The sequence below is a fragment of the Salvia splendens genome, chromosome 3 (genome assembly GCF_004379255.2).
Source record: "Salvia splendens isolate huo1 chromosome 3, SspV2, whole genome shotgun sequence".
Classification (NCBI taxonomy): Eukaryota; Viridiplantae; Streptophyta; class Magnoliopsida; order Lamiales; family Lamiaceae; genus Salvia; species Salvia splendens.
In genome coordinates this window covers 9,214,816-9,240,490 of record NC_056034.1, presented here as the reverse complement: position 1 = coordinate 9,240,490, position 25,675 = coordinate 9,214,816, and the positions used below count along the sequence as shown (strand labels likewise).

Here is a 25,675-nt window from a genome sequence, read left to right as displayed (position 1 = left end):
TTTGGGATAACAACGCAGTTTCTTACACATTTCTCGGTCAGCATAAATGGTTGTTGCTAATTAGTAATGCTTTTGTATTAAATGTTATTTTCCTTGTGTAGAGAGCAGAGCGATGGAAATTGGAAGCAAATCTGAATCAAAGCTTTCACATTTTTACGGTTGCCCATTTCTTTGCTTTTCAGTTTTCAGACTGTTAATGGCTTATTTATGGCTGTAGTTTTCTCTAGCGCATGTCACTTTGATTGGTCATAATTCATTACTCTGTATTTTTATAAAATATTACTATCGTTTTATTGTAGTCTTATTGAAAAACATTTATTTTTGTAGTAATCAATTTTAAAGACATTAACTTCTTGAAACACATTATAAGTAACTTTCATTGATAAGAATAATTATTTTATTCATATGAAGAATTATATTTTTTTTTCATAATAACAGTGACTTCAATAGTTCAATGCAACAGTTTTCAATTATAAAACAATTACTTTCAATTAAATACTTCTGAATAAAAAATATTACTTTATAATATATTTTGATCTTCCCAAATTCTAAACATCTCTGTACTTACAAGGAATATTCTCATGCATATCTCATAACCATAAACCTACTAAAAAAACAGGCATTAATATATTAAATCGAAATGTTTGATAAAATAGATCCATCATTTGGCGATATAGTAAATTAAATCCGTCCACATAATATAAACGTCGCTGAAAAATGAGAGAGGATATTAAAAATGTCTGTGTTTATTAACTGCGTATATACGGAGTACTATTTTAATTTTTACGTGCTTTAACATTCATTTTGTTGAGATTAGGTTAGAAACGTGATTCTATTTCACAGACACGAACGAAACAATCGTCTAAAACATTGTTAATGTATAAATATCAAGAAAATATATAAATATAAAGAAAATTAGGTTGAAAACGTTGGAATATGAATCTAATTTTATACTCCACCCGTTCATTTTAAGTGATACACAGTGCATTTTCCTTTTTTTGGGATGTTCTATACTTAAATAACATATTTTTTTAAATAGTAATCTCACTCTTACTCTTAATTTATCTTTCTTCACTTAATTTATAAAATAAAATTATACTATAAAATTTCATGCCGAAAAAATAAATGTTCCACTTAAGATGTAACGGAAGGAGTATTATTAGTTTTATACTTCATCCATTGTACAAGAATATGCACCCTCTATTTTTTTGTCCGTCTCATAAAAATATGCCCTATCTAAATTTGAAAATTCTTTTCTTTATATTGAGGTGAGACCTATTCAGTATTCTCCACTAATAATACTTTAATTATTTTTATTTCTATTTCTCTCTTACTTTATCAATTGCGCATTAAAACATGTATCTAACCAAAAGTGCATATTCTTGTGGGACAAATAAAGTAATAAAATATGAGCGGAATGAGTTAGTCAAATATAGACTTACTTACTATTTATAATAAAAATAAATCATGACACTTAATGAAAAACAAATAAAAATGAAAAAAGTAAATAATTAATGAGAAACTGACGAGTAGAACAGTATTAAAATGTGATGCAGAAATTTAAATAAGTACTTCTTTTGTTCCAACTAAGTTAAGTCGTACTCCCTCCATCCGCGAATAGAAATCATGTTTTTTCATTTTAGTCCGTCTGTGATTAGGAGTTCCAGTTTATTTATGGAGTACAATAAATGGTAACAGAACTCACATTCCACTCACATTTCATTTAAAATTAAATACAAGTGAGACCCATATACCATTAATTTATTTACATCAACTTTTCTTAACATTTCTTAAAACCTGTGGCAGAAAGAAAATGAGACTCCTATTCGCAGACGGATGGTATATTCCTTTTTGGATTTCCCAATTAAGTTGAATCATTTTATTTTTTGACAAAAAACAAAACACCCAATCACTCTCACTTCACATATTTTACTTTCTCTTTATCTTTTCTACTTTATTCTTTTCTCCTATTTTTCAACATAAATTTTTAATATCCGTGCCCAAAAATGTGGATTCAACTTAGTAGGACTGAGAAATTACTACTATTCCCTCCGTCCCAACTAAGATGACACACTTTTCTTTTTAATTTATTCCAACTAAAATAACATATTTTTATTTTTTTATAACTTTCTCTTTCCAATTAATACACCTAATTTTTTTTCTTTCAATTAAATATTTAACTTTTTTTCTATCTCCAATAAATACTTACTTCCAGTATTTATTTATTTATTTATTTATTTATTTGTAGTTAATCACATCAGCAACAATTCCTCTGAAATTATACTAGTATCCATTAAAAATACGTATGATGACCTAAGAGCATCCACAACCGTGCTCTTGCCAGCGGCGCGGTTGTGGGCCCGGACAGTACTATTCATGCCTGCTCTCTGGCAAGAGCACAACACCCACAACTGTGCTCTTCTGCAAGGACGAGCACAATTAATATAAAATTCAATTAAACAATAACATTTCCATAATATTAAAATCCATTTAAAAACCATAATAAATATTACAAATTACAAATAAAATTAAAAAAATACATAATTGAAATCCTAAAAATTAAAAATTACATAATTAAACTCCTTAAAATTAAAAATTACATAATTAAAATCCTAAAAATTAAAAATTACATAATTAAACTCCTAATAAGACTACGCATCCGGCGGGATCAACCACAATTGTTTTTGGAGACCTTTTATCATGGTCTCTTGTGTTTCAAGTTGCGTGGGGGTCATAGATGACCTATCGGCCATATTGAGTTGGCTTAAGAGCATCCACAGCGAGTTGTTCGGGGGTGGAGGTGGCACATAGGGAGCGGGAGCGGCTTCGGGAGTGGCTTCGGGAGTCGAGCCGCGACGACGGTTGGCCGCCGCCTTCTTCCTTCCTTGGGGGCGGCGTTGGGAACCGCTCGGTCCGGAGTCGGGGCTACCCAAGTTAGCTCCGGCGAGTTGGCTAGCCACTTCTTCCGAGCCGGAGTCGGATAGGGCTACCGACCTTGATCGTTTGGAGGAGCCGCTAGAGGAGGATGTTATGCCTCCCTTATACTTCGGGTGCGTCCGCGTCTCCTGCCAAACGTTAAGATATTTGAACGACTTACCGTTCATGGATTGGTAGGTGCTCAGCGCGGCGGTGATGATGTCGACCTCGCTTCGGCCGCTCCCGGCATTCCAGGACTCCTAGATGAAATAGCCGTTGAACTTGCCAATTTCTTCGTTGGCTCGACAGATGCAGTTGCGCACCATACTCTCGTTGCGCTCGATCGTTCCGGGCGGCCGGTTTGCATTGTACCGGCTAGAGACGCGCCACCAAAAGTGATCGCCGGATTGGTTCGTTCCAACCACCGCATCTTCGGAGATTCCCAAGTACGCCTTGAACAATCTTTCCATCTCCGCCGGTGAGTACGGTGTGCGGACACCGGCGCGAGATGGAGGAATCGACATTTGGGAAGGGGCGCGATGCCTAGGCTCCGGTGTCCACCCGTAGCGCCCTTCGGAGGCACCTTGGTCGTCGATTGGGTATGGACGGTAGCCACCCGGAACGGCCAAATCTTGGGTTTGAAGAGGGGCCGAATATTCCGTTTCCGGACTAGGAAACGGTTGTGAACCGAACCATTCGGGGTTCCAACCGTGGGAGCCCGAAGGGTTATCGTCTTGGCCGGACATAGTGATGTTGTAGGGTATGAGAGAATGAAGATGAAAATGGATATGAGAGAATGAAGATGAGAATGGATATTGGAAAATGATGATGAGAGTTGTGTAGTTTGATGTGAATTTTTGGGGTGAAATTGAGGGTATTTATAGATGAAAGTGTGTATTTTTGGGGTAAAAAAATGAAAAAAAAATTTTAAAAAGGTGTAAAAAAGGGTTATAAACGGATATATTTTTTTGGGGAAGTGAATTTTTTTTTTAATTTTTATCGGTTTTTTTAATAAAAAACGATTTTTTTTTAAAAAAATATAAAAATGTTTAAATGCAACGGTCGAGCCGTTGACGAATGGGAGCGCGCCACGTGTTCTTCCGCTGGCACGGACGTGCTCGATACATCGAGCAGCGCCGTACCAGCGGCGCGAGCGCAGCGGCGGCGGATGGCGTCCGTGCCAGCGGCGCGGACGGCAGTGGCGACGGACGCCACCGCTGCGCATGCTCTAATATTTGAAGAGATGGAGGGTGTTGGAAGAAAAGGGAGCACGCGGTGTTTCAAGTGTGCCAGACTGATGGCAGTCGTCACATCATATCAATTATCATTCTTGTGCTTCCCAGCTGCCTTTTCTTTTCTGCTGCCATTCTTCTTTTCTTAGAGCATCCACAACCGTGCTCTTACCAGCGGCACGGTTGTGGGCCCGGGCGGTACTATTCATGCCTGCTCTCTGGCAAGAGCACAACACCCACAACTGTGCTCTTCCGCAAGGACGAGCACAATTAATATAAAATTCAATTACACAAAAACATTTTCATAATACTAAAATTCATTAAAAAAACCACAATAAAAATAACAAATTACAAATAAAATAAAAAGACATAATTAAAATCCTAAAAATTAAAAATTACATAATTAAAATACTAAAAATTAAAAATTACATAATTAAACTCCTAAAAATTAAAAATTACATAATTATTGGCTAATATAACCCGAGGAAGACTACGCATCCGGCGGCACCAACCCCAATTGTTTTTGGAGACCCAATATCATGGACTCGTGCGTTTGAAGTTGCGTGGGGGTCATAGTTGACCTATCGGCCATATTGAGTTGGGCCAAAAGGGCCCACAACGAGTTGTTCGGGGGTGGAGGTGGAACATAGGGTGCGGGTTCGGGAGCAGGGGCAGATGGAGTCGCGGCGCGACGTCGTTCGGCCGCCGCCTTCTTCCTACCTTGCGGTCGGCGTCGGGAACCGCTTGGTTGGGCATCGGGGCTACCCAAGTTAGCTTCGGCGAGTTGGCTAGCCACTTCTTCGCCGGCGTCGGATAGGGATGCCGACCGTGAGCGTTTGGAGGAGCCGCTAGAGGAGGATGTTATGCCTCCCTTATACTTCGGGTGCGTCCGCGTCTCCTGCCAAACGTTAAGATATTTGAACGACTTACCGTTCATGGATTGGTAGGTGCTCAGCGAGGCGGTGATGATGTCGACCTCGCTTCGGCCGCTCCCGGCATTCCGGGACTCCTGGATGAAATAGCCGTTGAACTTGCCAATTTCTTCGTTGGCTCGGCCGATGCAGTTGCGCACCATACTCTCGTTGCGCTCGATCGTTCCCGGCGGCCGGTGTGCATTGTACCGGCTAGAGACGCGCCACCAAAAGTGATCGCCGGATTGGTTCGTTCCAACCACCGCATCTTCGGAGATTTCCAAGTACGCCTTGAACAATCTTTCCATCTCCGCCGGTGAGTACGGTGTGCGGACACCGGCGCGAGATGGAGGATTCGGCATTTGGGAAGGGGCGCGAGGCCTAGGCTCCGGTGTCCACCCGTAGCGCCCATCGGAGGCACCTTGATCGTCGATTGGGTATGGCCGGTAGCCACTCGGAACGCCCGAATCTTGGGTGAGAGGAGGGGCCGAATATTCCGTTTCCGGACTATGAAACGGTTGCGAACCGAACCATTCGGGGTTCCAACCGTGAGAGCCGCTTGGGTTGTCGTCGTTACCGGACATAGTGGTGTTGTAGGGTGTGAGAGGAAGATGAAAATGGATACGAGAGATTGATGATGAGAATTGTGTAGTGAAAGTGTGAATTTTTTGGAGTGAAATTGGGGGTATTTATAGATGAAAGTGTGTATTTTTTGGGTAAAAAAAATAAAAAAAAATTAAAAAGTGGGGAAAAACGGTTATAAACGGATATAATTTTTTGGGGAAGTGAAATTTTTTTTTTTATTTTTTATCGATTTTTTTAATAAAAATCCGATTTTTTTAAAAAATAAAATAAAAAAATGTTTGAAACCAACGGCTATGCCGTTGGCGAATCAGAGACCGCCACGTGTGCGTCCGCTGGCACGGACGTGCTCGATACATCGAGCAGCGCCGTGCCAGCGGCGCGGTTGCAGCGGTGGCGGTCCTTCGCCTTGCCGCTGGCACGGACGGCGGTGGCGCCAACCGCCACCGCTGCGGATGCTCTTACTTCCTTCTAATCAATTTATCCCCAAAAATCCAAAATTAATTCAAACTTCCTCCTTTATCAACTTAGTTGAACTGGCGTATTTTTTTCAACACATAAATTTAAGAAATTAATATCTAATAATAATTAAAAAAATATATGAATAATAGAGAATAAATTGTTTGAAAAAGGAAATACCCCTTACACTTTAACTATCTTAGGCAATTTTTAAAAAATACTACTCCCTCTTTCTCTGTTCCATCATAGTTGAGTCATTTTTCTATTTCGGGAAATTCCCTCGTAGTTGAGTCATTTTCATATATAGTAGTAACTTTTTTCTCTTTTTTCTTATTTTATTTTCTCTACTTTATTCACTTTTTACTTTATTCTCTCTACCTTTTTTCTCTTTCTTACTTTTTTATCTATTTATTTATAACACACACAACATTCATTTCTTAAACTCCATGCTGAAAAATTTCACCTCAACTATGAGGGAACATAGAGAGTACTAGTACTACAAAATTACCTTAGATAAGAGAGAGTATCTTCCGTCTCTAATTTTCTAGCATTCACATCCCGAGCCGAGTATGTGAGGTTCGTTGCATCCAAATGATTTTGATAATTCTATGTTGAAAGTTTTCTAATGAGGACTACAAAGTTCATGAGATTACTAATAACTTCGGAAGAACAGTTCAAGTACTCCATTCGTTCCTTATTAATAGAAACATTTCTTTTCGCCATGAAGTTTAAGAATAATGTGTTAAATAGATGATGAATAAAGTAAGAGAGAATAAAGTAAGAGAGATGAAGAGATAATAAAGTAAAAGAGAGACTGAGAGAATTACTTTTTTGCTAAAAATAGAAATGACTCATTTATCTTGAAACTTCCCAAAATAGAAAAATGACTCTATTAACATGAAACAAAGAGAGTATATAATTTATTTATTAATTATTATTGATAATATATTTAAAAAATTGTAATGAAATTTTAATTTTGAAAAATTTTCTCTCTACATTTCCATGATAAACAAATATCCATTTTATGAATAACAAGATAAAAATCTTTTTATGACTATACATGACTCAATACTAAAATAGTCGTGTAGTACAAAAGAAATATGAATCATACTCCGTACTTAAATACTACCTACTCCCTCCATCCTCGAATAGAAGTCTTGTTTTTCCATTTTAGACCGTACTTAAATATATTTTTCTTAATCTTTTTTAAAACTCGTGCCGACAAGAAATGGGACTTCCAATGACAGATTGAGGGAGTACCACGCATCGAGGATAAGTAAAACAAAATGGTTTGACATTAGTTTTGTTATAAATTTCAAATTATACTCCGTTATTTATTACTAATAATTATCATTATTCGGTACCAACGAATTAAAGTGTGTTAGCCTGTTAGGTGAGATGTATTCAAATCTATTCAGTTACAACTTTTTACTGCTACTAGAATTAGATCCAAAGGTGTGTTATGCTGTGGACCATTTGACATAAAACGCCTCTTTAAAGATTCATAGAGAAGGTTATTTGCCCAAATGCGTTGATGTGGGTAACAAATTAAACTATTTTTCCAATATCCCATTCAAAACGCCTCATACTATTAATGAAGTACGAATAATATTGAGGGTTGAGAGGATAGTCATTTCAATTTTGATGTAAAATGTTTTGGCTCCGATTATGTTGAATATTATATTGAGAGGAGTCAATTATGTTTTGTTTCAGAAAGAAAAGAGTAACTTGTTCAAAATTATGTTGACACACACACTATATATATATTAGTAACAAACAATATAAATGCGAATAGGTATGAAAGTTGGATACATTGCATTTGTGAACAAATCATTCAAGGCACGACACAAACACTAGACAACAAAATTTGGCGACCCCAGCCTTGTTAACGAAGCAAATAATATTCTAGTCCAAAAGTGCAACAAAGATAAACAAATAATTTTCTCATAAATTTTTTACATTTTCAACTAAAACGTGTGAAACTATTTACATGAACCGGAATTTACCAACTACTGAAATAAGTAGTAGTAGTAGTATTATATTTTCTTTTACCTCAAATTCAACTTTTTTATTGATATGATTATACCCCACAAATTAACAACCTCCATTTACTGCCATATTCCACTATTAACGAATAAGACATAAAACAGACATTCGCCAACACAGCATGCACCTTTAATGTGTGCTTTTAACCATCACTTATTATACATAAATTAGGGGGAAAAAAATCAAATTGCTTAAAGAGAAATGCGAATCACTATACTAAAATATAGACATAAATGTCGTGGGATCCTTTTCTTGCATAGTTAGTTTTTAGTCAAATAACCCCAAAGAATCTATTTACATTAGAAACCCCTGCCCACCCAAATAATTTATTTATTTTATTTTTCATTAAAACAATTACACCATCTTTCACTGTATAAGTATTCGGTCGCATTCTCTTGGAAACCGTATTACACAAATGAATAGGAGTATATTCAAAGATGTCTTAATACATCAGAGCATTAACACTACAATTATTAAAATAAATAATCATTTCAATAGCATTATAAGATTAAATTTTGGTTATAAATCATTAAATGTCCGCGATACAATTAAATTTTGGTTATAAATCATTAAATGTCCGCGGTGTTGTATCATGTGCAGTTTATATACATGGACAAACTTTTCAATCAGTATAACGTTTTTTAAAAGAGTGAACTACGTAAATGCTACCTTATCTTTCATTTTCGCACATAAATGGTACCTATTTTTATTTTATAGTATCATTTTTGGTACCCCATGACAAAAATAACCCTAGGTACCAAACATGTGATTTTTTTGTTACGAAGGATATTTTTATAAATTTCAATTAAATAGAACCAAATATGTGATTTTTTTTCTTCCTTTCTTATTTCTTTTTTTCCTCTTTAGTTTATTCTTCTTTCTTTTTCCTTCATTTTCTTCTTTCTTTTTAGTATTTTATCTTCCATTCTTCTTTCTTTTTTCTCCTTAGTTTATGTTTCCTCTTTTTTATTTTCTCTTCTTTTTCTTCTTCCTTTTTAGTGTTTCATACATACATCTAATTGCATTCATAATATAAATCAATAACAAAACACTTAATTAAATTAATTATTTAAAGTAATTAAATCAATTGAATATTTTTAATTAAATTATTTATACTCATTTTAGAATTCATAATATAAATCAATAACAAAACACCTAATTAAAATAATTATTTAAAGTAATTAAATCAATTCAATATTTTTAATTAAATTATTTATACTCATTTTAGAGTTGAAACACCTAACTAAATATATTCAACTCTTTATATTTATGAATACAATTCGCAATTTTAAATTTTGATTGGACTATATTGATTAGTTATTAATTTAATATAAAATAATAATTATTATTTATTAATTACTACTAGTTTTTACTCATATAACAATAATATTGTTATAATAATTAAATATAAATATAACTATAATTATGATTAAGTATATTTAAATGATATTAAAAATTAAATTAATTATTAATTTATAACATCAAAATAATAATATTAATATTGATTAATAATAATAGTATAAAAGAGTGAGGAGAATGAGAGAAGATATCATAATATCACTTTTGGTACTAGTTTTGTTAATGCCCAAAATGTCCCTTATGACATAAATGGAAAATGAATTTGTTTAGAGGGTATTTTAGGATAAAAATTGCATCAAGTACAAAAAAATGTGATTTATAGGTACCAAAAATGATATAAATTAAAGATCAGGTACCATTTATGTAGTTTATGTAGCTTAAGTACCATTTATCTATTTATGTAGTTTATGCACTTCGGTGGCGTTCGGTTGCCATGACTAATATCATGAGACTATCCATCTAGGATTAAATTGTGAGATTATTTTAATTGGAGGGGGAGGCTATGACTAATTATCATGAGACTATCCATCTAGGATTAAGTTGAATGGTTCAATCTTATGAAACAAACATGATATATATTTAATCATGAGATTTAATCTTGTTAAACGAACACCCATTCATGTACCATTTATTGCAAGAGTGAAAGATTATGTACCATTAATTCACTCTTTTTAAAATTGACAATTATTTAGTGATTGTTTTAACTGTTAATCATTAATGAGCAGTAAAAGACGCATACAACCTGTATGTATATATACATATATATGAATGTCAAGATTTAAGAGTTATTGAGACTATTCCCTTCTCTCTGCATCTCTCCAGAAATGCATAGCTGCTGGTAGAAATAGAATAGTACAACATTCCAATTTCTTTTTCTCCATCAATCACCATCCATTTTCAAGAAAAATGAAGTGAAGGAGGAAAAGGCCCATTTCTCCATTTCTCCCCACCGCTTTTTTTCCCCTCCAAGAAATGGGTATTTCAAGAATTTCGTCAGAACTAATCGCCGCCATCGGATTCATCATCCTCCTCATCCACACGTGTCTCGCAATCCGATCCTTCCCCAACAGCGTGGGCTTCGCCGAGGCGCCGGACTACACCAACGGCGTGGAATGCCGGCCGCATTCCGGCGGGGAGAGAGCAGTCTGCGACTCCTCGGTGGTCCACGTGGCGATGACGCTCGACTCCGAGTACCTCCGCGGCTCTGTCGCGGCGGTGCACTCCGTCCTCCGCCACGCCTCCTGCCCGGAGGAGATCTTCTTCCACTTCATCGCCACCGAGTCCGACCCGGGCGCCCTGACCCGGACCGTCAGGTCCGTTTTCCCCTCCCTCAGCTTCAAGCTCTACATTTTCAGCCAAGAAACGGTCACGGGTCTCATATCCTCCTCGATCCGACCCGCTTTGGAGAACCCGCTCAACTACGCTCGGAACTATCTGGGCGATATGATCGACCTGTGCGTGAAACGGGTGGTGTATCTGGATTCGGATCTTGTGCTAGTCGACGACGTAGCCAAGCTCTGGGAAATCAACATAACCGGGTCGAGAGTAATCGGGGCCCCGGAATACTGCCACGCGAACTTCACCAAGTACTTCACCGAGAGTTTCTGGTCCGACCCGGTTCTGAGCCGGGTATTCGGTTCAAAAAGGCCGTGTTATTTTAACACCGGGGTTATGGTGATGGATTTGGAGAAATGGAGGGAGGGGCAATTCCGGAAGAAAATCGAGAATTGGATGGAATTGCAGAGAAAGAACCGGATATACGAGCTGGGGTCGTTGCCTCCGTTTTTACTAGTGTTTGGTGGGAACGTGGAGCCCATCGATCACAGGTGGAACCAGCACGGATTGGGAGGTGACAACGTGGCGGGATCGTGTAGGGCGCTGCACCCTGGTCCAGTGAGCCTGCTGCACTGGAGCGGAAAGGGGAAGCCGTGGGTCCGGCTTGATGAGAGGAAGCCCTGTCCATTGGATTATCTGTGGCAGCCCTACGATTTGTACAATGGGAGAGGGAAGGTACAATATCTGCAGCACCCGGAACTACACTTGGGCCTCACTACCAATTTCTATGGATCATATTCTACCTATTTCTTTTGATACAAAAATTATTGTTCATTCTTTTTGTACAGAAAAGATCATAGGTTCATAATTCTTTTCTACATAAAAAATATTGTTGTCACAAAACGAAAATTGATTGGACCCAGTTTTGGAATTTTACCATTTCTTATTGTACTTATTTATTAGCTAATTAATAATACAGTAACATTGTTTCTAATGGGTTAGTACTTACTTTGAGAAGTGCCCAACTTTTATAATAAAAAAATGTTACTACTATTAAGCATTTCATGATTGAATTTGAATGATAGTGTGGTTGAGAATGATTTAAAGCTAAGATAATAGATAGAGCCAATTAAAAAGGAACCTTTTGGGGTTACGTGTTTGCCTAATTTCAATTGCAGCATATATACATAGTATTACTATTATCCGATACACGGAAATTTCTTGAAATATATTTGCTGGCCACGTTTGAAAGAAAAAGAAAAGCCAATATGATTATATTATTGGAAGGATATTCCAAGTGGATATATTATTCAAGTCGCTATACCTGTTGTAATCAGCAGCTGGCTTACCCTCTGTCGTGGGAATCATATATAGTGATAGTGTATTATTCAATTGTCCCACTATTATTTAATTAAATTAGACTTGTTGTATGTATGTACTAGTACAATTATAAAATCGTGTTACAACTCAAATCGAAACCACTAGAACGAACTTAATTAGATGATGATTCTTATATGTCAATCATGAGAGAATGGAATATAAAGATAATTGATAAATTTGAAAAATAAGAGGATATATGACTAGTAACAAATAAATGCAAATATTAGAACAAATTATCTTTAAATATACATTTAAGAAACAAAATTGTACGAGAAATTGTTTTAAAAATATTTGAATCCAATTATGCCATTTTTTGGACAAAGGAAAACCGTCGCATGCCGCAACCTGATCTGTAGCTTTATTCAATTGTGCAAGTTGTGAAACAATTCATCGAGAGAATTGATTCTTTGCTTTCTTCTCTCTACTGTTTGAACTCCTTTTATCAAGCGTTTAATCACATGGCTTGACTAATAAATTGAAGCTTAAAAGTAAGCAAATAGAATAAGTAATATCCTATATAGTACTCATTCGATAAAAGTAAGATGATAAATGCAGTTGTTAGTATGGGGAATCATGAAATCTTGGAGTGTTGGATTAGTCAAGGTTGAGGGTGGGGGTTAAGCAACGCATGAAGTTATGTTGAAGAAAAGGAAATAGTGAAATAGCACTACCAATACCATACATATATATCATACGGAAAATCAAAGCGTTAGCTTATCAGATCGGCTTATTTATATTTGAGCATTTATAGTTTGGTTGATATATGTATCGAAATCATTAAATATTTAGGCATCATACTTCTTGTTGGAGGGGGAGGGGGGTCTACTTTGAACTTTGAAGCATTGAAAACAAATAGGTTTTAGATATACAAATCACTCGATCGACATGGATTAATCAATAGCTAGTCTTGAATTATCCATCCATTTTTTTTATATTTTGTAAAATGTGATCGTTCTCATTAATAATCCAGTCTCATAGTACCCAAATAAATGTTAAAAGTATCCCTTATACCTAGAATTGGCGATGGAGTGTTTTAATTTGCACCGTAAATTTGTTTTCGCGCGCTTTTAAGAAAGTAGTGATAAATTATCTACAAATGCAGTTCAAGCATATAATAACATATAGAGAATTTTATTCGATACACAACTATACAAATGATGAATGTATACATAATAATCTTTAAATAAACGAAATACAAACTTATAATTTAATTCAAAGTGCTTATATATAAATGCTCCATTTACAGCGTGGTGCTGGCAAGAAATTCAAACAAAATATGGCCGTTGATATGTCTCGTGCACAATTACATCTCACACATTTGACTATAACCTAACTTTAATTTCAAACCACAATAAAATTTAATCACTTGTCACTCGTAACTATTCATTAATCAATAGTATTATGCAAAGTCATAAAATACACATACAAAAAAAATCAACGTTCACCCTCCAAGATTCCTTCTAATTCTAGCAACATCTTGTCCATTCATCTTGAATCCCTTCCGCAACACATCATCCGGCATTCCCGGGTGTGAGGCGAACGAGGCAACCGACGAGACTTGCGCGCCCGGGTTCTGACTGCTCAGCCCCGAAACAGCCAAGGCCGGACTCGATATCCCCGTGTTGTACAAGAAATGAATCAAACCTTTAGGAAACACGAAAGAGTCACCGGGTCGCAAGCGTTGCGTGTAGAGCTTATTTGAAGTGTCGACGAATCCGACCAAGAGAGAGCCCTCGAGCAAAATGGTGACTTCCGAAGCCCTAGGGTGAGAATGAGGTGGCACGAGACCATTGGCAGCGATGTCCACACGCGCCATGGTTAGGCCTAGGGTGTTGAGTCCGGGTAAATTGTTGACGTTGCTTAGTGTAACGTTGAAGTCAAATTGGTTCATGCTACCGGGTTCGGACAATGCTGACGTGGAGAAATGAGAGGCTAGAGTGTGATTGGGGTTAATGCATGGTACACTATTTAGGAAAATATTGTGTTGATTTTTGGTTTCGGCTACACAATAGTCGTTTAGTGGTTCGGGGTCCGATTTGATTAGGCTCGTGAAATGTAGCAAGGCCAAGAGGAAATGTAGCAAGAAAATATATTGGATTTTCATGATGATTTTGTGGGAGTAAGGTAGATGGATTTGATTCTGGTTTTATGACAAAACATTTTGAGGCAATGTTAAACCTTATATACTAGCAAAGAAATAAAGGCATGACTGAAATGATAGCTATTGATTAGTGTTGATAAGAAGAAGATTGAGTAGCTTTTGAGCATTGGAGGAGGAGAGAAGAAGGCAACTCATTGTTTTGAAAATAACTTTAAATAACTAGTGATAATGAGATTCATTCAAGTCTTAGGTACTACTATAACATAACTTTGCGTGTTGTGCCATTATGTGTGTTGTTTTTAGCAATGTAGTAACTCTTATTTATATTAATGGTGTTGGTTTGTATATGCCATTAAAATTGATGAAATCAAATATCGAGCATATTCGAATAGATTCAATGAAAGGTGCGAAACATGGCTGCTTAATTATTCGGTCGGTTCAATTATAATTGAAACGAACTAACTAGTTAACCGAATCACAACTAACTGGAATTGAACCAATTACTTAATTGGTTAACCAATAATCGACCGGATACCCGTTTGTACGTAAGTATATATGGTGTATTTGTTCATTTTGACTGAAAAAATTTGTGGTTGGGCTATAGCCCAATATTTTTCCAAAAGCTTAGCGTGACATTAAATTTGGGCCTGCTTCGATAGAGATGTAAGCGTTATGAATCTAATGAAGAAGCCCAAATTGCAATATATTGGAGTACTAATTGCTCATTAGTCATCATACATGATTTCGAAGGATTTATATTTTTATTCGAAATTTCGATTAAAGAGAAGAAGTTATCAAAGTAGTCGTAGGAAATTATGATAATTTATATAATGAATTATTGATGAAACCTTACATGTCTTAATATGAATTTTGAAATTGCTAGTTAAGGTTGGTTGGCTAGCAAGAACTTGTATTTTTTGTATTTAAATTTATTAGTTTGAGGATATATTTTTGTAATGCAATATAATAGTAGAATCAATCTAATAATTTGTCATTTTTGAGACTTTTTATAATTATATCCGATATAAATTAATTATTCACTATTAGCTTAATCTTTTGAAATCCAAAGGTCCACACGTGCCCCACCTTCTCCTCCATTATTGAGAGGATCTCGCACGTGCCATCCCCGTTTCTTCAATTTCTTGTCTACTGTTACTTCACTTCACTCTTTTTCTCTCTGGTGGGCCTGCGGAAACCATCTCTATCTTACTATCTACACACCACCGTCATCATTATCTTCAATTTGACTCTCTTTCAAGCCTTTCTTTGCACAAATCTTTAGGTAAACACTCATGAAACCAACCTTTCTTTCTGATTTGGCACGCTTTCTACTTTCTTTTGGGTGAAATGCGGCATTTTTTCTTGTTTCTTTAGGCGTTAACTGAGGCCCATCTCATCTTCTGTTCATTTTTGCTCAGATTAGTGTCAAAGGTTACACCTTTTCAACTTTATCTTACTCCTAAATAGATTTATAGGCAAAAAGCACATCTTTTGTACTTGCTGATCTGATTATTATGTTCAACTTTTTTCCATGTTTTTGTTTCTGTGCTGCTGATTAAGGTTATTAGGTTATCTTTTGGACTTTCTAGAAGATCCGGAAATGGAGAATTAGTTAAACTTTAGAAACGCTGTGGATGATTATAGAGACCATGTCTTTCTTGTTCTTAGTTGGTAGCTGTCGATGATTTGACCTATTTATTGGTGCCCTTTTAATTTGTGTAGATTCCAGGTTGTTTTGTTGGATTCGTAGCTGTGGGTGCTTGAAATATCCTGTGACTGCAAGAATTGTGGGCTTGCCTTACTTGTGTGGTTTGAGGATTTATAAAATTTAAGATCTTGTGTTGCGAAACAGATGGATGATTCTGCGAAATCTGGTGCTAGATTGGAAGTTTCGGTTTCATTCGGTAGGTTTGAGAACGATGCACTCTCGTGGGAGAAATGGTCTTCTTTCTCCCCCAACAAGTATTTGGAGGAAGTTGGGAGCTTATCAACACCGGGATCGGTGGCACAGAAAAAGGCCTATTTCGAAGCTCACTACAAAAAGATCGCAGCTAGGAAAGCTGAGGAGATGGAGCAGGAGAACTCGATGAGCCCTATTATCCCCAGTCCTTGTTTATCCAGCAAGGAAGATCATAGTGAGAATTCGTCTGAGAATGGGGCTGAATTCGGTTTGTTCAGTCACGAGAGATTAGTTGAAAGAATTGCAGAGGAAGAAGCATGTGCAGCTGCTTTGACAAATGTTGTGACTGCAGATGAGGAGAAAAATTGTGATGCTAGATCATCCAAAGGGGATGAGCAAGGAGCTTGTATGAATGGTTTGATCGAAAATGTTGCTTCAGAGGAGGAGATGGGTGCTTCGGTGGAGTCAGGAAGCTCTGCAATTCAAGAAGCTAAGGATGAAACAAATATTGATGTAGATAACTCTGAGTTGAATGTTAGTAAAGATGCATTGTCGGTTGTGTTAGAGACGCCTCAGAAAGTTTCTCAGTGTATCTTGGAAAGACCTCGAGAAAGTAAAAACGTGTTGAAACAATCAAGTGTGGTGAAAAAGGAAAATTCGAAGTTGAATACGCGGCATGTACCTCAAAAGGTAAAGAGTAGAACTTGTAACCTCCTTTCGGTTATAGTAATTTTGGATACAAATAGTCCATTTGAATATATCATTCTGGTTTGTAGGTAACTCCAATGAACAAGGAGAGAAACTCGTCCATGACAAGAAAGAAAGTCGTTACACCTCCAACCAAACCGTTGCCAGCAACCACTCCTAGACACATGAGGCCTACTTTGGTCTCATCACCTATATCCGCCCCTCAAGCTTTAAAAAAGAAGGTGAATCATTCGGCACCACCAAAAACTCTGGTTGGACAAAGCAAGAAAGTAGCTCCCACCTCGCTGCACATGTCTCTTAGCTTGGGTCCTGCAGAGTCTCTTGGCGCTATCCCAATGACCAGGAAGTCATTGATAATGGAGAGCATGGGGGATAAGGATATTGTCAGACGAGCTTTCAAGACTTTCCAGAATCGGACAAATGGGTTTGCAACCGATGAAAAACCAACCACAGTAAAACATGTATGTCATTTAATGTCAAACACTTTATATTGGGGCAAGTTTTCATAGTCTAAGAGCGTAAATTGCAGGCATCATCTACTGCTCGTGAACCAAAGACATCCAGTTATCGCACTCCTACAAAGGGGAATGAAGGGTAATGATAACTCTCATTTTCTGTATTACTCCTACTTCTATAATCTAATCTTTTGACTGGATCTTGTTATTTACAGTACTTGTTTGGTTTTTCCTTATCTGGTTCAAAGCCTATGAATTTGTAACTGGCTAATTGCTTTGTGTATAGGCCGAGAAAGGAAGCTGAAAAGAGAACTAGTCAAAGGATCCAGTCAGGAACGAGATCAAATCCTCTGTCTACTGGGTTAGATCTCACAATATCCTCTTAACCACTCTCAGTGCAAAACTTGGTTTCTAAATCCTATTGCCGTATTAGACGTGCCTCTTGCTAACTCAAGTCTCATTCATTGCTAATGTTGCTGTCAATTATGATATTGCTTCGACTGTTTGCATCAAGTGTAGCTTATTCTGATAGAAAACCTACTAGTCTTCATCAACTACAATATCATCGACAATCAAAAATTGACATGTGTGAATTGAGATATGTTCATCAATAGATACATCTATTTCCACTGACAATGTTTGAGTTGACGATGGACGTATCTTTAAAGCTGTGGAACTGCCAAATATGCGCCACTGAGTGGAATAGAAACTAGAAAGAACTTAATATTTCTGATTATACAACATAAGGGACGAGTATCAAGTGGTTTACTGATGCTCCATATAGTTAGCATAAGAATGTAGTTGATGCAATTAAACAGTAGCACATTAGTTAATGCTAGCAGACATAAGCTTGCATATATGCATTGATCGATTTCAGTTACATGCAGCAGCACTAGCTTTCCCTTGTTACTTCATGCTTTGCCATGATTATTAGTATTATAGTTCTATTGTTCTCCACATTTCCAGCCTTAATTTGAAAGAAAAATGAACAGATGATCATTTTGAGGTTTTTTGCTCTTAATAGAGTATATATCGTTCACGAAATCTCTTACAAATATTTTTATTTCTTTTCTGCAATTAATTACAGATTGCATAAAAGCACCGCACTGGATAAGAAAAGTCCCGCAACTCCCTCACCGGCTGCAGGGTTGAGAAGCGATGATAAAGCTGCGAAGCGTAAAGAGGTATGTCCAACAATCGCACCATTTCTCAACATGCTAGTCTGGTGTCTCACGACTGTTTTCTTTGTATTTTAACAGTTCCTAAAGAAGCTCGGGGAAAAATCAATTGCTAGAGAGTCGGAAAAAGCTCAGCTTGCTGCAAAATCAAAGGTACGAGTTGTTTGCTTGCAACATACATAAACATTGAAAAACAGCAGACCCTCTATCTTTCAATAGATCTAATCTCCTCTCTCGAACGAATTTTCAGGTGGGTGTTGAAAATGGGATGCGTCAGAAACCTATAACAACCCGTTGAAGATTGTTGTTTCAATATTTCCAAGTCGAGTGTGACTGCATCTCGACTGGATAACAACTATTGATGGCAAAAGCTGTTAAGAGTAAGAGCTCATGACACGAACCGGTTTCGTGACCTCCTCCACGGCCTTGCTAGCCAGTAGCATACTTTTTCGCGGTAGGTAAACAAAGGGAAGAAGGCACACTAGCACAACACTGCACTTGCTATTGAGATCGAACATCTTGCTTAGGAGGAGATTTAAGAGAGCTTATGATTTTGCTTTTTACCCACTTAGAGAGAAAATCATGTGTGTATAGAAGGCTACTTTCGTTTCAAGCAGTTTTATTACAAGATAGCAAAACTAGTAGCATTAAAAGTTGAAACTAAAATTATGAGCTTATTTGTTGAACTCTGTTTAGTTTCAAATATAATCTGGCAGTTTTTAGGAGGAATGTCTGTCATTTCAAAAACTATTTGCAACATTATCAGATAGTTTGATGAAGATTGATGGTCGTTATCATAGTTATGACGCAAAAATTCATTTCCATGGCATTTACACACGTGTCATGTATCCATTTCACCATATATTTGGTGGGAAATAAATGATTTCATTCTTGTTTACATCAGAGTCAAATGAAGTTTGACATTCCCAATATTTATTTATTTTTACTTCAGGATAACTCCGCGTGAATGCAGATCTAACTTTAAGATGAAAGATTCATTTATCAGTGTCACCTACCTTTTTTTTTATCGTCATTTTATAATGAGTGATGCTAAATGGCCATAACGTGGTCGGTCATAAAAAGTTAATTTAGTACATTTACATGTATAAAAAAATTAGAATTATCGATATAAACTTATATGTGTGTGAATGGACTTGTGAGTTGATACTTATCTTTGAATTCCATTACGTAAAACACATTAATATCACGAATTACTGTATACGTTGAGCAATAATCAAGAAATGACAGTAGTAATAAGTTGAGCAAAAACTACGAAAGAACAACACTAACATGTTGAGCAACATATAATGAAGATGATATAAAAGTAAAATCAAATAGTATTAAACCAAAAATTTGAAAAAAAATCAATTTTTTTTGTTATTTACTTAATTTATGACTGGCCATAATGTGGCCGCATAGCATTATTCTTTTATAATTCACACTGGCTTTAATTCACCATCAATGCAAAGTTGAAAATTGGGTGTATAATTAATTTCACACGCATTCAATTCATTACAGCTGTGTTTATAAATGTAAGGTATGTAATACTGCTACAGCTAACCAACTCCCTTGCCAAAATTTAATGTACAAATATAACATCAAAACTGTAATTTATGATAATTTTGTCTGATTTGGAAAAATTATTTTAGGAAAAATTATTTGATTCAACTTTGAATTTAGGTTTGAAATCAATAAATTCCATCCTTCGCAATATAGTATCCCTTCTATCTATGAAATAATGTCTATGATTCTATTTAGGTCGGTCTAAGATTTAATGTTTCATATGTTTGTTTCCATTTTTAGTAAATATACCTCACTCTATGATAAATTTTTTCACTCATGTTCATTCACATTTCCTAAAGTTTGCATCGATTCAAAGTGGAACTTTAAATACTAAAGGCAAAGGTAGTTCTAGTATTCATTCGTTTTAGATTTGACCCTCAATTTAAGTTTAAAATCAAGAAATTTAATCCATCTTTACATATTCCTAATCCTCATCACGTCTCAAATGTGGTACTTGTATTTGCATTTCTAACATAACAAATGCTACATGGAGTATATAAAATTAGGGCTGGGGAAAAATACCGAAATGCCAAAAATACTGGCCTTATAGTACCGAAAAAATACCGAAAATACCGAATTTTCGGTATACCATGATTTTCGGTACGGTATGATACCTTACCAGTAAGGTAAAGGTATGATATTTTATATACCGCGGCATACCTAAATTCGGTATATACCGTAATTTAAGGTATATACCGTAAAATATGAATATAATAATATATAAAGTATTTTATATATTTTTAAATTATAAAATTTATTGTGAAATATAATATAATATAATATAATATGAATAAAATATACTAGTATTTAATACCCCTTATATTATTTAAATTACTATAAAATATAAATAGTATTCTAAAAACTCAAATATTCAATTTTCATTTTCATTGATATTGAAAGTAAGGTATACCGCAAAAGTATGGTATACCGAACTTTGGTACGGCATACAAAAAATGAGGTACGATATCGGTATGAAAATTCTCCATACCGAAAATAAGGTATACCGAAGTTCGGTATACCGAAAATTTTGGTAAGATAAATGTATGATTTTTTCGCATACCGAATTTACGGTAAGGTATACGGTATGGTGGTTTCGGTAAGGTATACCGTACCTACCCACCCCTATATAAAATTATTCAAATTCAAAAAGAAATGAATGATAGGAACAAAAAACGAATGTTACATTTGCAAAAATTTAAATTAAATAAACTGTAACAATTTTGCATTTGAATTGTCTGTACACAACTTGACTAGTCGGTGTCGGAATCACTGGAGCCGCCGCTCTTGGAGTTGTCCGACATGAAATTAGCCGGAAGTTTAGGGAATCTGAACACCCTCGCCGGCGACGACGACCCCTCAACTGACGGCGGCGCCGATCTCCTCTTCTGCACATTCCTCGCAATCTCTATACACACCTGATCAACCATCCCCAAGAAATCTTTAACGATCACAAACAGCTGAAACGGATTCGCCCCTTTATCTTTAGACGATCCTGCTTGATAGTAATCCGTCGTCTTCTTCACCAGCTCCATCGCCCTCGCCTCCTCCTCCCTCACCACCCTCATCTCCAGCTCCGCCGTATCCAGAAACCCACTCATCTCCCGCGCAAATCCTCCTTCACCGCTGCTGCATTGCTGCAGCGCGTTACGAGTTTCACTCAATTGATCCGCTAATGCGTCGACGGATTTGGCAAGCGCGTCGTGGTCCAGCGCCGCGGCCTTCTTCACGTTTGAAAACTCGGCGCTGAGGCCCCCGATCACGGGCAATCCAAGCATCATGTAGTCTCTCTCGCGGTCTTCTTTGGAGATAGCGTTGTTGTTATCGTTATTGTTATTGTTATTGTTATTGTTATTGAGACTGCGGTTTCTGTTGAGAACGCAGCGCTTTCCCTCCGCCCGGACGACTTCTTGCACCACGAACTGGAGCAGCGTGGTTTTCCCGTCGGAGCTCTTGACGTCGGAGAGTTTTCTGAGGGCTGTGAGGTTGAACGCCTGCGCGTTGCCTCGCGACGTCCCTGCGTTTAACCGGTTTCCGGCTTTGAGAACAGCTTCTAGAAGCTTCAGGAAGAGTCCTCTAGTTCGCAGTTCCTTGCAAGATGATTCTAGCGCGTAGAGGGAAGCCTTGATGCTTAAAACCTCGGAATCATAGTTTGATCGGAAGAGCATGGCGTGGAACCTGCTGAAGGCGGTGGGGACGGATTTGAGGAGGTGGTAGAGGAAGGATTCTGCGTCGGCGAGCCTCGTCGGATCGCCGTCGAAGGCGGTGATCTGTGAGGCTTCGTCGCTTGTAGGGGCGATTGCGGCGAGCTTCTCGATTGTGTCGCTGCTTAGGCCGCGGCCTTCGTTTAGAGCGTTGATGATTTCTTTTCTGGAGAGGGCGAGGGATTTGAGGACGATGGCCGTGTTTTGTGATCGCCTCGTGTCGAGGAGGAATATCTGCGACGGAGGGCCGAATTTGTTGCTTAATGGACTAGGTGGTTGATTGGTTTCGCCGCCGCGTGGGGATCTTCTGTTCACTGCTACTGATCCGAAGAGGGCTTCCATTAGGTCTCCGTCAAATCTGCATTATTATTATTATTATTATTATTATTATTAATTACCACTGAGAATTGAATCGGAGGAAAAGAAATTGAGCAAAATTAATGATGATTACTTGAATGAGCCCTTGTCGATTTTGTCCCACACCATGGAATGCTCCACATTTGGATTCACCTTATCCCAGTGCAAGGGTTTCAGTTTTACTTTCTCGCTAGAGCTTTCTCCGGCTGAAGACGACCGCTTATTAGGCGGCTTCGTCGATGACGGCGGCGGTGGTGGTGGAGAGGGACCTATGTTGGCCGGAATAGGCGGCGGGGGTGGTGGTGGTGCGGGGCTTTTTTTCGCAATTGCTCCAACCTTTACTATTGGTGGTGGAGCGGAGAGGCGCGACGGTGCTCCCGGCGGAGGAGGAAGCGGCGGCGGCGGAGGCCCATTCTGCAAGAGTTGCTTTTCAACCTTAACTGCAGCAACACCGTTTGCAAACGAAGGTGCTTTCTCGATGATCTGATCATTCTTCTCCTCCGCCCAGATTAAGCTCTGAGAAGTGGAGGATTTCCCTCGAAGCAGAGGAAGTTCTTGCACCGGCGGCTTGCTCCTCCTCTCTCTCTCCCTCTCACTAACAACTCTCTTCTCCTCTTCTTGCTGCTCCTCCTTCAAGCTCTTGAAATTCTGTTTCCTGTAACCAGCTTGATTCTGATTCTCCCCCTCCTGCATATTTCTCCAATACAGCACATCCAACCCATTCTCATCCACAATCAGCCCCTTCACATTCCCGCCGTATCGCCTGAAGCTCCCACGCGCCGCTGAGCCATTTGCGGTGGCTGCGGCAGAAGCGGGAGGATTCTCCTCCCGCTTCCGCCGCGAATTATACCTCACAAAGAGAAACAAAAGAAGCGCGGATAAAACGACTGTGCTTGCAGCCGTGACGCCTATCGCTCTTCCCACCGCGGCCTTCGTGGAAGTCCTGCGCGGCGGCGGGACTTCAGGCCCGGGCGGCGGAGGGAAGGAGATGGGCGGGTCTGGAGGGGGAGGCGGCGGGGGGATGGAAGGAATAGGCGGCGGAGAGAATGGATAGAACGTCTCGATGTTTTGCTGAGAAGAAGATTCTGGAATGTGAGAGATGATGAGGAAGATGAAGAAGGAAAGAAACGTAGTTGCGGCCATGATCAAAGGTTGTGAGAAATTTGAGAGATGTGTGATTTTTTGTTTTGATCATTGCTTGTGTTTTTCTCTCTTTTTTTTTAGTTTGTTTGGTTTAGTTGCTGAAAGTGTCAGTCAACCTGAGCAGTTGGTTGTTGATTTGGTATACTTTGCTCTTTACAAGGCTTCCTTGCCTGCCATGACAAAAATACCCCTCATTTTAATTTTTTTAATCCTTGGTTACCGACCGATTAAACTCATTGTTAATTTTGTGGAAAGCTTCGTGATGAAATCTCCTAATAAGTAAGTTTCGGCTTTGAATTGGTAGGATTAGTGCAATATTACCACAAATGGTGTGATTATTTAACTGAATAAACGTGGGATAATAATATTAATAGTGGGGATTAGGAAAGCGAAAGCTATGTCTTTTGCACGTAACAAGAGAGAAAGTCAGAGGGGAGACTTCATCAAAACAGACAAATCTTTTTTTTTGTTCATCAGATCTTAGGTCATGGGCCATTGGAAAAAGTCAGTTTTGGTCTTTATATTATGAAACAGTCTAATTTTATTTGTTTAAATCGTTGTTTATGTCTTGAAATGCGTGATTTTTGGAAATGATTTTCTTCACAATTAGTGTACAATCAAGTTGGTTTTAGATGGGATTAACTACAAAGAAATTTGGGTATTTTTGTCATGCAATCCTAATTAATAAATATGAAGTTCAAAGTGTAAGAAATGTTCTCATGCAGATTGGGGTGGTTCACCTAAATACTTTTCTGGCCCTTTAGCATTATAAAATTGAAAGCAATTTTTTATAAGATGGATTTTCTTTATAATTTTTTAGTTATTGTATTTTGAATCTTTTCTATATTGTTTCTTTTAACCTAGTAAACACTCCATCTTCTCGAATAAGTAAAATTTGACATTTGATCCCTTTCCCCTTTTTCGCAGTCAATCTATTTATTTTTTTATTTTTTTTCTGGTAAGATGAGAAATTTGCAGCCAGTGTGTTTTCGCCACACCTTTGCAGTGTTCAATGTTAGAAAGTTTTATGATTAAGTTCAAAACTGCTAGAGTTATTTCATTAAAGTAGTGTGTTAAAAAATTTAGCTATCTAAACTGTAACTTCGTTTAAAAAAATAACTAGACAAACTACAATTTGAAAGAGCCTAAATATAGAACATTCTAGCAACGACAAAAATAACATTGTTTGCGTTCTTTTATTGTTAAATTTTACCGTAACTACAAAAGATAACCGATTCGGAGGAAAATTAGTTTATTTAATACTAATGCACTTTCATTTGCTTTCCATCACAGTCTCATTTAATCCACCCAATTATGTCACTATTGGAGCCATTATTTCGCCTACTAGAAATATATTTTGAAGTAGAATGTAAACATATTCTAGAACATTTTTAGAGGCAAAGTTTATGTGCTATTGTGTTCCAAATAAAGATTTTTAGATTAATAATTGAAAAGAAAAACGTAATGAAGTGGTTGCACGAAAATGAAAGGTTAAGCTAGCCACTTAGCCTTCTCACAAATTTGTATTTTAAAGTGGTTGAACATGAGAAAATTCGATAAATCTAGTGTTTTGAAAATTTGGTATTTTTTGTAAGTCAACAAACTAATACTACTACTCATGAATTGAAATATCTCATTCCTTTAGTGCATTTCCTGATTGGTTTGACTTTTGAGAGCTAGCTTTAATCTTGTTATGATGCCTTTTTAAATGTTTTATGACATCATTTATTAATTATTATACTTAATTCAAACTTTTGTAGACTATTTATTTTTCACAGTTTTGTTAGGTGACATTGAATGATACAGTTTCGCTCGGTGCTAAAGTTAGGTGTGCACAAACCGAACCGGATCGGCGGTTAACCGCCGGTTCGGGCCCGCCGGTTCATGAACCGGAACCGGCGGTTTGAAC

The 25,675-nt window shown here is 37.3% G+C and overlaps 4 protein-coding genes across 7 annotated transcripts; 2 read left to right on the top strand and 2 right to left on the bottom strand.

Moving 5' to 3' along the window:
* Window positions 1–10,275: 10,275 nt before the first annotated feature.
* On the top strand, window positions 10,276–11,833 carry LOC121797428 (probable galacturonosyltransferase-like 10). The gene has a single exon (XM_042196184.1). The coding sequence runs from the start codon at window positions 10,478–10,480 to the stop codon at window positions 11,594–11,596; it is 1,119 nt and encodes a 372-aa protein (XP_042052118.1). The 5' UTR covers window positions 10,276–10,477; the 3' UTR covers window positions 11,597–11,833.
* A 1,527-nt stretch (window positions 11,834–13,360) lies between these two features.
* On the bottom strand, window positions 13,361–14,293 carry LOC121794074 (germin-like protein subfamily 1 member 1). The gene has a single exon (XM_042192075.1). It carries the CDS (start codon window positions 14,262–14,264, stop codon window positions 13,602–13,604), a length of 663 nt encoding a protein of 220 aa, XP_042048009.1. The 5' UTR covers window positions 14,265–14,293; the 3' UTR covers window positions 13,361–13,601.
* A 1,118-nt stretch (window positions 14,294–15,411) lies between these two features.
* On the top strand, window positions 15,412–19,227 carry LOC121794767 (protein WVD2-like 7). 4 transcript variants are annotated; one of them, XM_042193101.1, is made up of 9 exons: window positions 15,450–15,543; window positions 15,636–15,692; window positions 15,984–16,851; window positions 16,938–17,330; window positions 17,399–17,463; window positions 17,611–17,685; window positions 18,412–18,508; window positions 18,584–18,655; window positions 18,753–19,227. In XM_042193101.1, the coding sequence occupies exons 3-9, from the start codon at window positions 16,114–16,116 to the stop codon at window positions 18,798–18,800; spliced, it is 1,488 nt and encodes a 495-aa protein (XP_042049035.1). In that variant the 5' UTR covers window positions 15,450–15,543; window positions 15,636–15,692; window positions 15,984–16,113; the 3' UTR covers window positions 18,801–19,227. The 4 variants fall into 4 exon arrangements, with proteins under 4 accessions (XP_042049034.1, XP_042049037.1, XP_042049035.1 ...); XM_042193102.1 differs by having other exon boundaries at window positions 15,461–15,543; window positions 16,114–16,851; XM_042193100.1 differs by lacking the exon at window positions 15,636–15,692 and having other exon boundaries at window positions 15,412–15,543.
* Window positions 19,228–21,209: 1,982 nt separating this feature from the next.
* LOC121797299 (formin-like protein 4) lies at window positions 21,210–23,981 on the bottom strand. The gene is made up of 2 exons (XM_042196053.1): window positions 22,718–23,981; window positions 21,210–22,624 (listed from the first exon to the last, which is right to left on the bottom strand). The coding sequence occupies exons 1-2, from the start codon at window positions 23,764–23,766 to the stop codon at window positions 21,316–21,318; spliced, it is 2,358 nt and encodes a 785-aa protein (XP_042051987.1). The 5' UTR covers window positions 23,767–23,981; the 3' UTR covers window positions 21,210–21,315.
* Window positions 23,982–25,675: the final 1,694 nt, after the last annotated feature.

Bases quoted from the DNA above. Each gene is read 5' to 3' on its own strand.
- LOC121797428 (XM_042196184.1), top strand. From the start codon at position 10,478: ATGGGTATTTCAAGAATTTCGTCAGAACTAATCGCCGCCATCGGATTC.
- LOC121794074 (XM_042192075.1), bottom strand. From the start codon at position 14,264: ATGAAAATCCAATATATTTTCTTGCTACATTTCCTCTTGGCCTTGCTA.
- LOC121794767 (XM_042193100.1), top strand. From the start codon at position 16,114: ATGGATGATTCTGCGAAATCTGGTGCTAGATTGGAAGTTTCGGTTTCA. The intron at 17,686-18,411 runs GTTAGATCTCAC...AATTAATTACAG, and splicing joins TCAAATCCTCTGTCTACTGG to ATTGCATAAAAGCACCGCAC. The intron at 18,509-18,583 runs GTATGTCCAACA...GTATTTTAACAG, and splicing joins AAGCTGCGAAGCGTAAAGAG to TTCCTAAAGAAGCTCGGGGA.
- LOC121797299 (XM_042196053.1), bottom strand. From the start codon at position 23,766: ATGGCCGCAACTACGTTTCTTTCCTTCTTCATCTTCCTCATCATCTCT. The intron at 22,625-22,717 runs GTAATCATCATT...ATAATAATGCAG, and splicing joins ATCGACAAGGGCTCATTCAA to ATTTGACGGAGACCTAATGG.